We start from the raw sequence: 13,262 nt of genomic DNA on the forward strand, positions 1-13,262 counted from the left end.
TGTTACTACATTGGCAAAGTGTAAATCATGATGGAAAATTTTAAAAAAATATTGACAGATTAAAGTCGTGAGTCCTGATGGGAAAAATAATTAATTTACAGTGACAATAATTTTTTCCCTTCACCTTCCAGAAGTCCTCCATGGTGGACAAGGTTTTGAAATTGGTTTTCTCCATTTTCGATACAGGTGTTTCCAGGAACAACTGTGACATTACCCTAGTGTAATAGTACATACTGGAACTCACCATCCCATACGTCACTGCAGGAGATATTTTTTGGCAGGAGGAAGAGAGAGAGGGAACCAAGTTTAAAATTCCAAAAACATCCAATTGTATTTCACACAGAAGTACTGACATTTCTAATTAGAATAAAACAAAATGTAAGCTTTTCCCCATCACCAGCCCCCAAACAATCACTCTTAATGACTCTGAAGTCATTTTATGCAATGTCTACATGGTAATTAAAAACCCATGGCTGGCCATGCCAGCTGAAGTGGGCTCACAGGACTACAGGAGATGTAGACAATGGGGCTCAGGCTGAAGGTAGAAGGAACTAGAGCCCAAGCAAGCTGACATTAGCCAGCTGTAGATGGCTAACTTCAGCGTAGATCTACCCTTCGGCTATACCCACACTAGAGTATAAAGTTAATTTTAACACACCTAGTTCAATTTTAAAATGTGACTGTCTTCATTGCGAATACCATTGGGTCGAAGGAGCCCTAAGGTCAACATTCTTGTGTCAACTATCCAGTGCAGTGTAATGTGAAGTTTGAATTTAAAAGGTTGAATTAATGCTAGTGTGGAAACTGAGTAACTTTAAATCAATTTTATTGGCTTCAAGAGGTGTCCCACACATATCCCACAATGCTCTACAGGTGTCCATTCTGGCTACTTTCATCTCCACTGCTCTCCAGGTGTGCAAGAAGTAGGTAACAGACAGCCTGGACATTTGAATTTGAATTGGTAACAGGAATTTGAATTCACTTTCTTTCTGACCAGCGTGGATGGCACACCTCAGGAGCCACCCGTTGCATCACATCTAGCCATCTTGTCATCATGAATACTCAGGGTTCTTCTGACCTGAGTTCTCAGGGTCACAAGATCCAGCATGGAGCCGTAACCAGATCCTATATCTCATTTCTGTTTGTGGAGAGACATCAGTGCTGAACAAACTGCAACAAGAGAAATGCAGATGTTTATGAAAAGATTTCACAGAGATGACTGCAAAAAGTTATTCCTGGGACACTCAGCAAAGCTAGATAAAAGTAAAGGAGCTCCAGCAGAGCTATCATAAAGTCCAAGAAGCCAACAGATGATCTGGGTCATCTCCCAACACATCAGTACTTGAGCAGCTGGATGTCATTCTTGGGAGGGACCCAACCATGGTCCCCAATCTTAACTGGGACTCTTCAGCAAGCCGTACTCAGGAGTCTGTTGGATCCAAGAGGAGGAGCAGGAGGTGGAAGCCAATGAAGAAGAGGACACCAACAGTCATCAGCAGGCACCTGATGAAGTGATCATGCCAGCCCAGAGCTCTTCGTCAGCTTCATTCTTGAGCCAGCCCCCTCATCAACACCAGAAGCTCTGGTGTCCTGCAATGGTGCAGACGGGGCTGATGGTTAGTATATATTTAGAAAGCTGCAAGCAGGTTGTGTCTGGGTTGGGGTATAGATTTACTTCTGGACAGCACATTTTTGAAACTGGTACAAGCAGATTGCACCTCAGGCACCATTTAGAACAGCTTGTTAATATCCCTGGGGATGGCGCACTTATGCTCTTTGGAGATCTCCATAAAGGTCTCTACCAGGTATTCTTACTTTTTCACACAAGGTTTTGGGGAGGCCTGACTTACTGCAGCTTCCACAAGAGGACACCTTGCCATGCCAAGCAACCAATAAGTAAACAGGTATCATGGTGCCAGGCAGCATTCTGGCAACCTTTCCAGCCTTGTGCTCACACAGTATGAGCATGTTTTCTCTTTCACTTTCTGTTATTCTTAGGAGGTTGATGTCTCTTTTTGCAACCTAGAAGCAGCATGGGAATTTTGATTAGAGTTTTTCACACTGCTCCCTGGTCATTTAAATTTCTAAAAGGAATGCCCTGCTGCACCACATGGCTGCTGGGCTCTCCATCTCCCCTCTCCACTCAGCTGGCAGACTCTCCTGGCTTTCTCCCCTACTACCACGCTGATGGCTTTTCCCCTGCACAGGACTGCTGAGGACCTGCTGAGAAGCCTTTTTTCATACTTCACAGTTTTCACAGATGACCCTGCCCCCCCGCAGCCTGCCATGTGTCCAGTGGATTGACCCCTACCTCCCCCCATGCAGCTGCTCTGCAGACCCTGTTCCCAGACACAGGCATGTCCAGCATGGGCTTTCCTGGCTTTAAATGGCTTTTCCCCTGCACACAATTGCTTGAAGAGTGACCAAGAAATATTTTCCCATGCTTTACAGTTTACAAGGATGACCCAGCCCACCATGCACCTGGCAGAATCTTACCATGCTCTCATTTAAATGGTCTGGGTAAGTAATAACTTCTGTTCTGCAGGGGTTCATTCATTATCATCCTTAAGATGTCAAAAGCGGCTTTGAAAAACAAAAGTTGCAGTGATTGTCAAACAAAGACCCATTCATTCTATGGGTAAGTGGTTTGTAAAAATTGTATCTATATTTTGACCTTCACCATCTTTGGCAGACAGCGTCAATGGGGAAGACAAGCTTGCCATGTTGAGGAGAAAGAAAAGCTCTAAAGAGTACTACATCCTACAGCAGCTGGAGAAGGCTGACACGAGGAGATCCAGAGTCACTACTAACCAAAAGTGGGCACAGCAGTGGAGACAGAGCATCCTGCAGTGTTGCCATAGCATGTTCGAGTACAGGAAAGAGGACTTGGCAGAGCTCCTGACAGCTGCCAGGGAGCAAACCAAGATCCTGCATTCCATACTGGAGCTGCAGAGGGACGCCCACCGTAGGACCCATTATATGGACTACACACCCTGTTGCCCAGCCTCCCCTCAATATGGCTCGACCACCACCACTCGTTGGGGTCCCTGGACACAGAGGGAGGAGGACAAGGACAGTACGTTGCACCACTCCCAGGACCTCTCCACACTGTAAAAGGTTCACATTCCACCACACGACACCAGGAGTCCCTTCTTTTTCCTACCCTTTACCCTAGCCCCGCCACCTGCAAATAAAAAGAATGTTTTTGTGAAACCCACAGTTTCATGTATTGGTTCACATGGGGTAGGGAGTGCTTGGAGGCTCTTTCATAAAGGTCATGCACAGATCATAGTGGTGGGTGGGGGTGGTATCACCATAGTTAAATGCAGCAGAATCATGTGGCTGTCTGCTCATTCATAAAACTATTTTTCAAAGCCTCCCTGATTGCCATTGCTTGTGCATGTGCATTGGTAAATGCCCTTGTGTCTGGGCTGTGCCTAAGCCCTGCTCATGGCATCTGCCTCTGCAACCCAGGCTGGCATGAAATTATCCCCTCTTTCATTCACATATGCTATGGAGAATACAGCACGCTGCAACCACAGTGGGAACACTGGTTTGGGAAAGTCTGAACAGGTCAAAAGGCACCAGAATCTGGTTTTTAAATAGCCAAAGGCACATTCCACTGCCATTCTGGACTTGCTCAGCCTGTAATTGAAGTGCACCTGGCCGCGGTCCAGGCTGCCTGTGTATGGCTTCAGGAGGCAAGGGAGCAGAGCATAAGCAGGGTCACCACGGATCAGTAGGGGTATGCTCACATTACTAATATTGATTTTCTCATCTGGGAAGAAAGTCCCCTCCAGGAACTTTCTGTACAGACCTGAATTTCTAAAGATGCATGCGTTGTGCACATTTCCCAACCATCTCATGTAGATGTCGAGGAAATGACTTTTGTAATCCATCAATGCCTGCAACACCATGGAGAAGTACCCCTTGCAGTTAATGTATTCTGAGGCCAGGTGGTCCAAGGCCATGATGAGGATGTGCATTCCATCTATCTGCCCCACTACAGTTAGGAAACTCCATGGCAGCAAAGCCATCCACTATGTGCTGGACATTTTCCAGAGTCACGGTCTGCTGCACAAGGTGCTGACAGACTGCATTGGCTACATCCATCACCGTGACCCCCCACTGTAGATCTGCCCATCCCAAACTGATTTCCCGCTAACTGGTCGCTGTTGGGTGTTGCAGACTTTCACAGAGCAATTGCCACTTGCTTGTGAACTGTGAAAGCAAGTCTCATTCTGGTACTGCTGCACGTCAGAGCAGGGGACAGCAAATCACAACGTTCCATGAAAGTGGCCTTGCAAAGGCAGAAGTTCTGCAGCCACTGCCGGTCATCCCATACCTCCAAAACTATGTGGTCTCCCCAGTGTGTGCTGGTTTCACATCTCCAGAAACAGAACTCCACTGCAAGCAATGCATCCAGGGCAGCCAGCAGCTCTGCATTCCTGGTCTCCAGTTCTTCCATTTCATTATCCAAATCATCCTCTTCCTCCTCAGCCAACTCATCCTGCCACTGACTTTGTCTAAATAAATATTCCACAATGCTTTATGAAGCGGACATAACACAGTGCGCGACAGCTATAAGTGCCATGCAGCAGTATGAGCCAGGGGCAGGCTTTGGGAAAATGTCCTGCAAAATGGCACAAAATCAATTGGGCTGGCCCTTTGTTTTCCAATGGGGGTGGGGATGGGTGCTTTGCACTCTGGGATGATGACATCAGACACCCACAAGCACTTGCAGTGCATTTTTTCCCAGAAGCCAAAACCTTAGAATGCAACAGGGTCACAGGCACTGTGGGATAGGTACCCACAATGCATGCTCACGCACTTGAATGTAGATAAGACAATAGAGACATGCTACGCTGACTTTCTGAACATTTGTGGAAAGTTAAAATTGACTTTGTAAAACCTAGTGTTAAAAAGTCAACTTTATTAAATTTGACTTTATTGCACAGTGTAGACATAGCCTGAGGGTAAAAGGAATACAGAAATGGGAATCAGCTTGAAAGTATTCAATATTAGAACTCTGCTTTCTTTAAATAGTTTATTATTTATAGTTACAGATATTTATTATTAAACTGTAATTGGTAAAACACATGATCTGTGCAGTAACTTTAAAAGACCTTCTAATTAGAAATCCCTAAATACAGATTTAGTTTTTGCTCCAATTGGGCCAACTCCTTGGCTTAGAACCACACAGCACAAGTTATAAGAGAGATGGAATGATGACTTTGGTTGCTTTGACCTAGGGGTTGCTCATGCAGGACCAATATCCCAACAGAAGTTAGAGCAGCCCACAGCAGAAGTGGAAGTGGGTAGAATTCCCTAAATCAACCCTACACCAATAGAATCAAGTTAAACTGCACAGCACTGGATATGGCAGCTCAAGCAGAATCAACGTCTAGCATACTACAGAGCAGCTGAGGACTGCCCAACTTCCAGCATGACTGCAGGACTTGCGTTCTAGTGCTTTGGAACACCCAGAGTTTCCCTTCAGTAAGGCTGTGCCTTTGTTGTGGCTCCTGCCCATGGGTTTAGTCAGTTTTACCCTCTACTCCTGCAGGTACATTGGGCACACTAAGTGGCGTACACGTGAACCTCTGTAATCTGGGTGTCCCTACTCCCGGAACACCCGAGGTTTGGACCCTGGCAGGGGGAGGAGGAAGCTGCCCCTTCTTCCCTCTTGGCAGCACTCCCCACCCCCAAGTGGAGGAACAGCAGCACACCAAAGTACTGGTCTGGAGGCTTTCCCCAGGAACAGCAGGGAGCACCAGGCCATGAGTGCCTCCAGGAACGGTGTGCCAGGTAAGCACGCCATTCCCAGAACCTTCCTCCCTTCCAGATCCTGCCCCATCACCCTCCAGGGCCAAAAAATTCCTTAACCCATCATACCCTATTTCTCAGGGGTCTTTCATTAATGAAAGTGTAATGATACCAGGCACAGTCATCTCCAACATTCAGTATATACAGAGAATAGCACTGGTGCTGCTTGTGGACATACTACTTCCCCTAGTTACCACTGAAAATGACTAAATACCTGACTCAACAATATTTAAGCAATCCCATCTTTATTCAGCAAGCACTTGAGCATATGCTTACGAATGCAATTATGTGCTTTGCTGCATAGGGACAGGGTTACACATACACAAAGTAAAGCACACTTAAATGCACTGCAGCATTAGGGCCTAAGGGCAGGTCTACATTAGTGGAAAAAGTCGACCTAAGACACACAGCTCCAGCTACAAGAACTGCACAGTTGGAGTTGACATACCTTAGGTCAACCTTCTCTACCACCTCCACAGTGGGAGTTCGCTGACAGAAACTCTCCCATCAACTCGATTTAGTGCGTCCCAATTAGATGTGCTAAACTGAATCCTGGAAGATCGATCTCAACAGCGAACACAGTAAGTGCAGACATACCCTAAGGCCAGGTCTACACTATAAAAGAAATTTGCCTTAAGATATGCTACTCCCATCTACAAGAATAGTGTAGCTGGAGTCAACATACCTTAATTCAAATTTCCAGAGCAGCCCCAGTGCGGGAGGTTGACAGGAGAGTTTCTCCCATCGACCTCTCTTACTCCTTGCAACTGTGAAGAGTACCAGAGACAATGGGAGCACCCTCAACATTCTATTTAGTGTCCCCCTCCTAGTACGCACTAAATCTAACCCTGGAAGATAGACCTCTGGAGCACTGATCTTTCCGTAAGTGCAGATGAGCCCTAAGAGTGCATCAGCTGCTTCTCCTCACCACATTAAAAAAGGGCCATGTGCACAAGCAACATTACAAATGTCATTCTGAAGGGTTGAGGCAAATGCAAGACTGAGGCAAGGAAGACCAGACACCACATCCCACCACCAAAAGAAAGTTCAAATAATGACAGGGGAAAGGTAGGATTTGAACTGTCACAAAGGCTATGTCTACACTATCTGGGAAGATCAGGCCGCTCAAGGTCTATCTTTTGGGGTTTCATTTCACATGTCTGGTAGGGAAGCACAAAATTGACACCTCAAATATCACAGCAGACCCGTGTACTCCTTGTGAGGAGTAAGGGAAGTAGCAGCAGAAACTCTCCTGTCAACCTTCTTCAGTAGGGATGGTCAAGTAAGCCGAATGCAGATACACAATTCTAGCTACAGCAGTTGTATAGCTACAATTGACCTATCTGCAATCGATTTACTTTGCCTAGGTTAGACACAGTCTCACGGTATTATAGCATCTTTCCAGCTGGAGTGAACAAGACATAGTAGCTAGAGAAAACTGGCACACCAAAGACTTAAGCCACAACTTAAAGACTGCATTTACACTAAAGCTGAAAACATAACCAGATCCAATTATAGCACAGTCAAAGTCACTGAGTAGACAGTACCTAACCTGATTATAGGGACACTCTTAAAACCCTGGAAAGTCCCATACCATAGCCCATTTTGAAAGATGGAATTAGGTACAGGCTAGTCATCAATTTTTAACCCTGATGTGATGGACTATTATATAGCAGAAACAGAGTTTAAAAAGTTAAATTCATTTGCGTGTTTAACCATCCTGACAGTTAGGAAATGTTTCCTGAAGTCCAATCTAAATCTTCCTTGCTGCAATTTAAGCCCACTGCTGCTTTTCCCATCATCAGATACTAAAGAGAATATTTTTTCTCCTGCTTGTAATAACCTTTAGATACTTGTAAGCTGATATAATGTCAGTCTTCTCTTTTCCAGATTAAACAATCCCAATTCTTTCAATCTTCTCTCAGAGATCACGTTTTGTAGACCTTTAATCACTTCTGTTGTTCTTCTCTGGACCTGCTCAAATTTATCCATGTCTTTCCTGAAACCTGGTGCCCAGAATTGGACATAACACTCCAGCTGAGGCCTAATCAGCACAGAGAAGAGTGGAAGAATTACTTCTTGCATCTTGCTTATAACAATCTTGGTAGAGCATCCCAGAAAGATATTTGCTTTTTTTGCAACAGTGTCACACTGCTGACATGTATTTAGCTTGTGGCCCACCATGACCCCTAAATCTCTTTCTGCAGTACTCCTTCGTAGACAGTCACTTCCCATTTTTACGTGTGAAACTGATGGGTTCTTCCCAAGTGCAGTACTTTGCAGTTGTCCTTATTGAATTGCACCCTATTTACCTCAGACCATTTCTCCAGTTTGTCATTTTGAATTATAAATCTATTCTCTAAAGTACCTGCAACCACTCCCATCTTGGTATGAAACCATACTTCTGTTAAAAGTTTTTAAAAAATCTTTAACACTTTCAGTATTTAAATAAGGGAATGATTTTAAAACAAAATATTCTAACACCACAAACTTTAATGTAGAAGACCTCCCATTGAGTATTCCATACACAGTTCCAGGATTCCTAAATACACCTATATTCCACAAACAAAAAATATTCATTAATCTTTCCCCAAAGATAATCACTAAAAGAAGATATTGTATGTGTAGCATTGTTATAACCATGAATGACGAAGTGGGAATTTTTGATAGCATGAGACGAGAACTGTGTGCCTCAGTTTCCTGCTTGTAACTAGGTGGTGGAGAAAGGGTGAGTACTATTTCCAAAGGTCCCAATGTGACTGCTGCCAAGCTGCCTGGGCCCCAGACTCATCCAGAACCCAGATGATAGTGACCTAGACACCAATAAATTTCAGCAAGTATTTGCAGTGGACATGAAGGACCATTTACAAAACAAAAGAGGGTGTATTAGTCAACAAACTCAGCCATGGGACATTCTTAACTAGCACAGAGAAGCAATGGATAAGACACAGCCTATATTACACAAGCCAGGGTTTGTGTGAGACATGCTTCTCTCTCTTTTAGTCTGTTTCTCTCCCAAAAGCCTGCTGCTACCCTACTCTCATGTCATCTCTTGATCCATTGTCTTCCTCTTGCAAAAACAGGCTGAATTCACATGTTCTTCCCACCAGAATTTCCTGTGGACATACAACAACGGTTCAGTCCTTGGGTCTTCCACTGCCTTCTGTATTCGCCATTGATAACGGCAGAGTTTCAGGCAGACCTTTAAGGATGCATTCATGCCAGCCCAAACAGTTACATGAGCCAACTTGCCTTGGACAGCAGCTTTGTATCCCTTTATAGCTCATGCATTGCAATACAAAGCAGAGGGAAACTGAGGCACAAAAAGGACTCCTATTACAAAATTTCCCATGTCAGACTGTAGTAAACATCATATTTAGTGTTTTAAAGTACATTATAGCTGGGATTGATTATAATTTTGAATGATACATAGTTTTGTTTCTATATTGCTTTCAATCCAAGAATCTCAAAGAACTTTTTAAAAGAAAGGTATTATCCTATTTTAAAGTTGAAGAAAAAAAAGAGACAGCTAGTTTTAAATGATTTTTCTGAGCTCACACAAGCCAACGACAGAACTGAAAACAGAATCCAAGTATCCTAAATACCAGCTTCCTGGCTTAACCACTAGATAACCATTCTTAGGTGTGTGTGTGGGGTGGGGGGACAAGACAGCCCTCGCTGTTACTTTTTGGGATGCAGAACAGACAATTACTATAGGACTTTGAATATTAATAGAAAATCATACTTACAGACACACAAGACCACAAGGAAAACGATGTATGTGATCAGTTCTCGTAAAACACTTTTCAGGTATCTCTCTCTGCTTGTGTTTTCTTCCATCAGTCTTGTACCCCAGAGACCTTTGAAGAGCAATATTTTTATAAAATGCACATAAGGCATCACATATTAGGCACATTACTGATAGAATTCTGATAAAGTTTGTAAATTTTGAGGTGATACAAACCATGAAACTAATGGTATGCATATTCTTCTATATGATTTTAAAGGGAAGAAATGCAGACTCAATAAAACTGCCTTAACTGATTAAAGAAAAGGAAAAGTGACTGTTAATAGAATGACAGCCGACTGGAAAATGGCCTCAAGTGGAGCTCCACAGGGAGATGTTATGGCTATAGTGTTATTTAACATTTTTATTAATGATCTGGCTGTAAGTGTAGAGAGCGTAATAATCAAATTTGCAAACAACAAAAATCTGGGCGGGGGCATGACAGCAGGGGGAGATTTACTTTGGCAGATAGAACTAGAATTCAAAGGGATCTTGAAAAACTGTACCACAGAGCTATGGACAACAAAATTAAATTCAAACATAAATCTAAGGTGCTAAACTTAGGGAAGAAAAACCAATGCACAAATATAAGCTATGTCTATGCTAGCCTCAGAACTTCGAAAGGGGCATGATAATGAACCTAACTGAAAATTGCTAATGAAGTACTGCCATGACTATATAGCACCTCATTAGCATAATGGCAGCCGCAGCACTTCGAAAGTGCTGCTTTCGATCGTAAGTGGCTTGTCTACACGGGTCCTTGTCCAAAGGACCCTGCACACTTTGAAATCCCCTTATTCCTATAACCAAATAGGAATCAGGGGATTTCAAAGTGTGCAGGGTCCTTTCGAAAAGGACCCCATGTAGACGAGTCGCGCATGATCAAAAGCGGCCTCATTAGCATCTTTCAATGAGGTTCATTATCATGCCCCTTTCAAAGTTCTGGTGCTAGTACAGATATCGCCACAAAGTGTGGGATAACTGGCATGGAAGCAGCACTCTGAAAAGGATGCGGGAGTTGTAGCAGATCACAAACTCAACATGAATCAATACTGTGATGCAGCCACAAGGCCAATGAAATTTCAGGTTGCATTAACACAGCATACAAGCCACATACAGCACGTAAAGTCATAGGAGATGATAGGAATGCCCTAATAAATCCTGACTGGGCTCAGCAATGTCTAATTTTGATCAGCACTGTATAGAAAGGATGCACAGAAACTGGAAGGGATGCACAGGTGAGAAAATCATTGAAGGGATGGAATGCAAGCCACATGAACAAAGGCTAAAGGAACTTGTATGTTTTTTTGGAAGAGGAGATCAAGGGGTGGGACATGACAGTGATTTTCAAATACTTGAAAGGATGAAATAAGGAAGATGGGATTTTTTTTTTCTTTTGCCACAGAGGCGGCAGAAGTGGCCATGGGCTTAAACTACAGCACAGTAGATTTAGTCTAGATCTCAGGAAAAACTACACAACTGTAAGAACAGTAAGAAAACTGACCCTCCTTCAGCAATCTCTCTTTGTTGGGGTTCTCAGGACAAATGTTTTGGTGGCATGTGAGTGCAGCCACCTTCTCTTGATGGTGGCCCCTCTGATATTTTCCTAAAAAAATTAGTTTTACAAAAGCTACACATATATGCACATATACATGTCCAAACCATTGTAATTTGTTTATCATTAGACAGTAAGTCTAGTTTGAAAACTGACATTAACAAACATACACATCACTTTTTCACAGCAGACTTAGGATATGTCTACATTTACCACAAAGTCAGCACTGTGGAGATTGATCTTACGAGGTTTGGCTTAGTGCATCTAGTAGAGATATGTTATATTGAACATGGATGGAGGGCCAGGGTAGAATTGTTGTACATCATCACCCCCCCACGCCCAAAATTGAACAGTAATGTGTAATTACAGATTATGTCATGTGATGGAACATCCACGGACACGTGGACCCAAAACTGGCAACTTAGTCAGAGAAGGCAATGGGGGCCAGGAGAGAGAGGCTGGGGAAGGTAGCAGGGGGCTGGAGCCTGAAGGCCTGAGGCCAAAGCCTGCCATCCTGCCACTCCCTTGCTGAAGCCCAGAGCCTGAACTCTGGAAAGGTGGCGAATTCACTGGCTGCCTGATTCTACAGCAGTGGCCCAGGTGACTCCAAACGGGTGTGGGGCCCAACCCCTGCTGATGGCCCCAGCAACAACACCAAGGCAGTTCACCCAGTGGCAACAGGGATGGGGAGGAAGAACTATTTTGCCCTCTCTCCCCTCCCAACAAGAGCACAGGAGGCTGTGTCTGAAAGAAAAGCCTCTAGTGATTGCATTTGGAAAAAACACTACTTTATGGCAGTGGGTTATACTAAATAACCCTTGCAGTCCCTTTTAACCCCACAGTTTTAGGATACTGATGTAAGTTTAGCTTACTCTGTGCATGTATCACCAGTCTATTGCATCTTTTAGCTGCAGGACAAGCACAACAAAGGGTTAATCATTGGTGAGCTGCTCTACCCAGCTGAAAACAGTCCTCGAGATCACCTACAGAATTGGTTATTTGCTATCAGTGATACCGTTAAGCTAGACGAGTGCAATAATGAATGCTCTTCTCCACAGCCCCCCTCCCCAAAAAATCCATCTCTGAAAAAATCCAATCAAGTTGTTCTAAAAATAAAAAAGAGATATCAGAAAACTGCAATAAGATGAATGTTAAGTACAACAGAATGGGTAAAGAAACTACCATTAAAATAACAAGCAGAATTAACTAGACCTCCCCAGACTCCCAAGGTAGCCAAGGAATGCCTAATATGCAGACAATAGAGTAACGGTCCCCAGACTGTGGGGCACTCCCTTTCTGAGGAGGTGCAGAAGAACATCCGGGGAGCGGCGCTGGGGCCAATTCCCATGGGAGGTAGCAAGGGAGTGCCATCCAGCCCTGCTCTGCCCATAGCCAATTGTGGCTCTGCGCCTGAACCCCACGGATGGGGTGGGAGGGCACAGACAGGTTCCATTATGGATAAAGGACAGAAGGACAGTGTGACGGAAATATTGGGTACCTTTGCAGTAGAGGCTTTAATAAGGCTTACTACGTTTCCTATATTTCAATGCAAGAAGGATCTGTGGTTAGGACATCCATTAATGTTTTGAACACTTTTCCAGAGCCAAAAATCTTTTCTGTATTTACTGTTTCCATTCAATTGGAAATCTGAGCATTTGTACAAGCTAAAGAATCTAGGTCCAATGTAATGTTTATGACACTAGTTTGCTTGAGAAGCTTTAGCATTCAATACAAGAGCCCCTACTCAGACTTGCCACACGCTCCACAAGAGGAACAGCAAATAAAGGGGGAAAAAAAGTCACCAAGCTTAACAAGGAAGCCAAAAGCTCAATAACAATGTTGTCAGGACTTGCACTAGCAATCATCATATTAACAGGAAAGTAATATGGAACAGAGAGAAGCCTGGAACAGCTGTTCATGTCAGTTCAGAACTGCTGCCCAGCCAACTTTTGTTTAACCTAAAATTTAAAAAAAAAAAAAAGGCAAGCCAACATGACCTAAATTTAAAGGGGGATGGGGAAACATTTTTTTCCTGCAAAGGACTGCCAGACTGCCATCATTCTCAGTTTTCAGATATTTTAAGAAAACAGCCTT

At 43.8% G+C, this 13,262-nt stretch overlaps 1 protein-coding gene across 1 annotated transcript in view; it reads right to left on the bottom strand.

The window, feature by feature from the left end:
- Positions 1–13,262, bottom strand: part of PKD2 (polycystin 2, transient receptor potential cation channel) — a 55,445-nt gene that overhangs the window by 35,583 nt on the left and 6,600 nt on the right. Inside the window, exons 2-3 of the mRNA XM_074993641.1 lie at positions 9,576–9,686; positions 125–258 (exon numbers count right to left, since the gene is read on the bottom strand). Of these exons, the coding sequence (XP_074849742.1) occupies positions 125–258; positions 9,576–9,686 (245 nt within the window). The remainder of the gene's footprint in view (positions 1–124; positions 259–9,575; positions 9,687–13,262) is intronic.

The sequence above is a fragment of the Carettochelys insculpta genome, chromosome 4, assembly GCF_033958435.1.
Source record: "Carettochelys insculpta isolate YL-2023 chromosome 4, ASM3395843v1, whole genome shotgun sequence".
NCBI classification, from domain to species: domain Eukaryota; kingdom Metazoa; phylum Chordata; order Testudines; family Carettochelyidae; genus Carettochelys; species Carettochelys insculpta.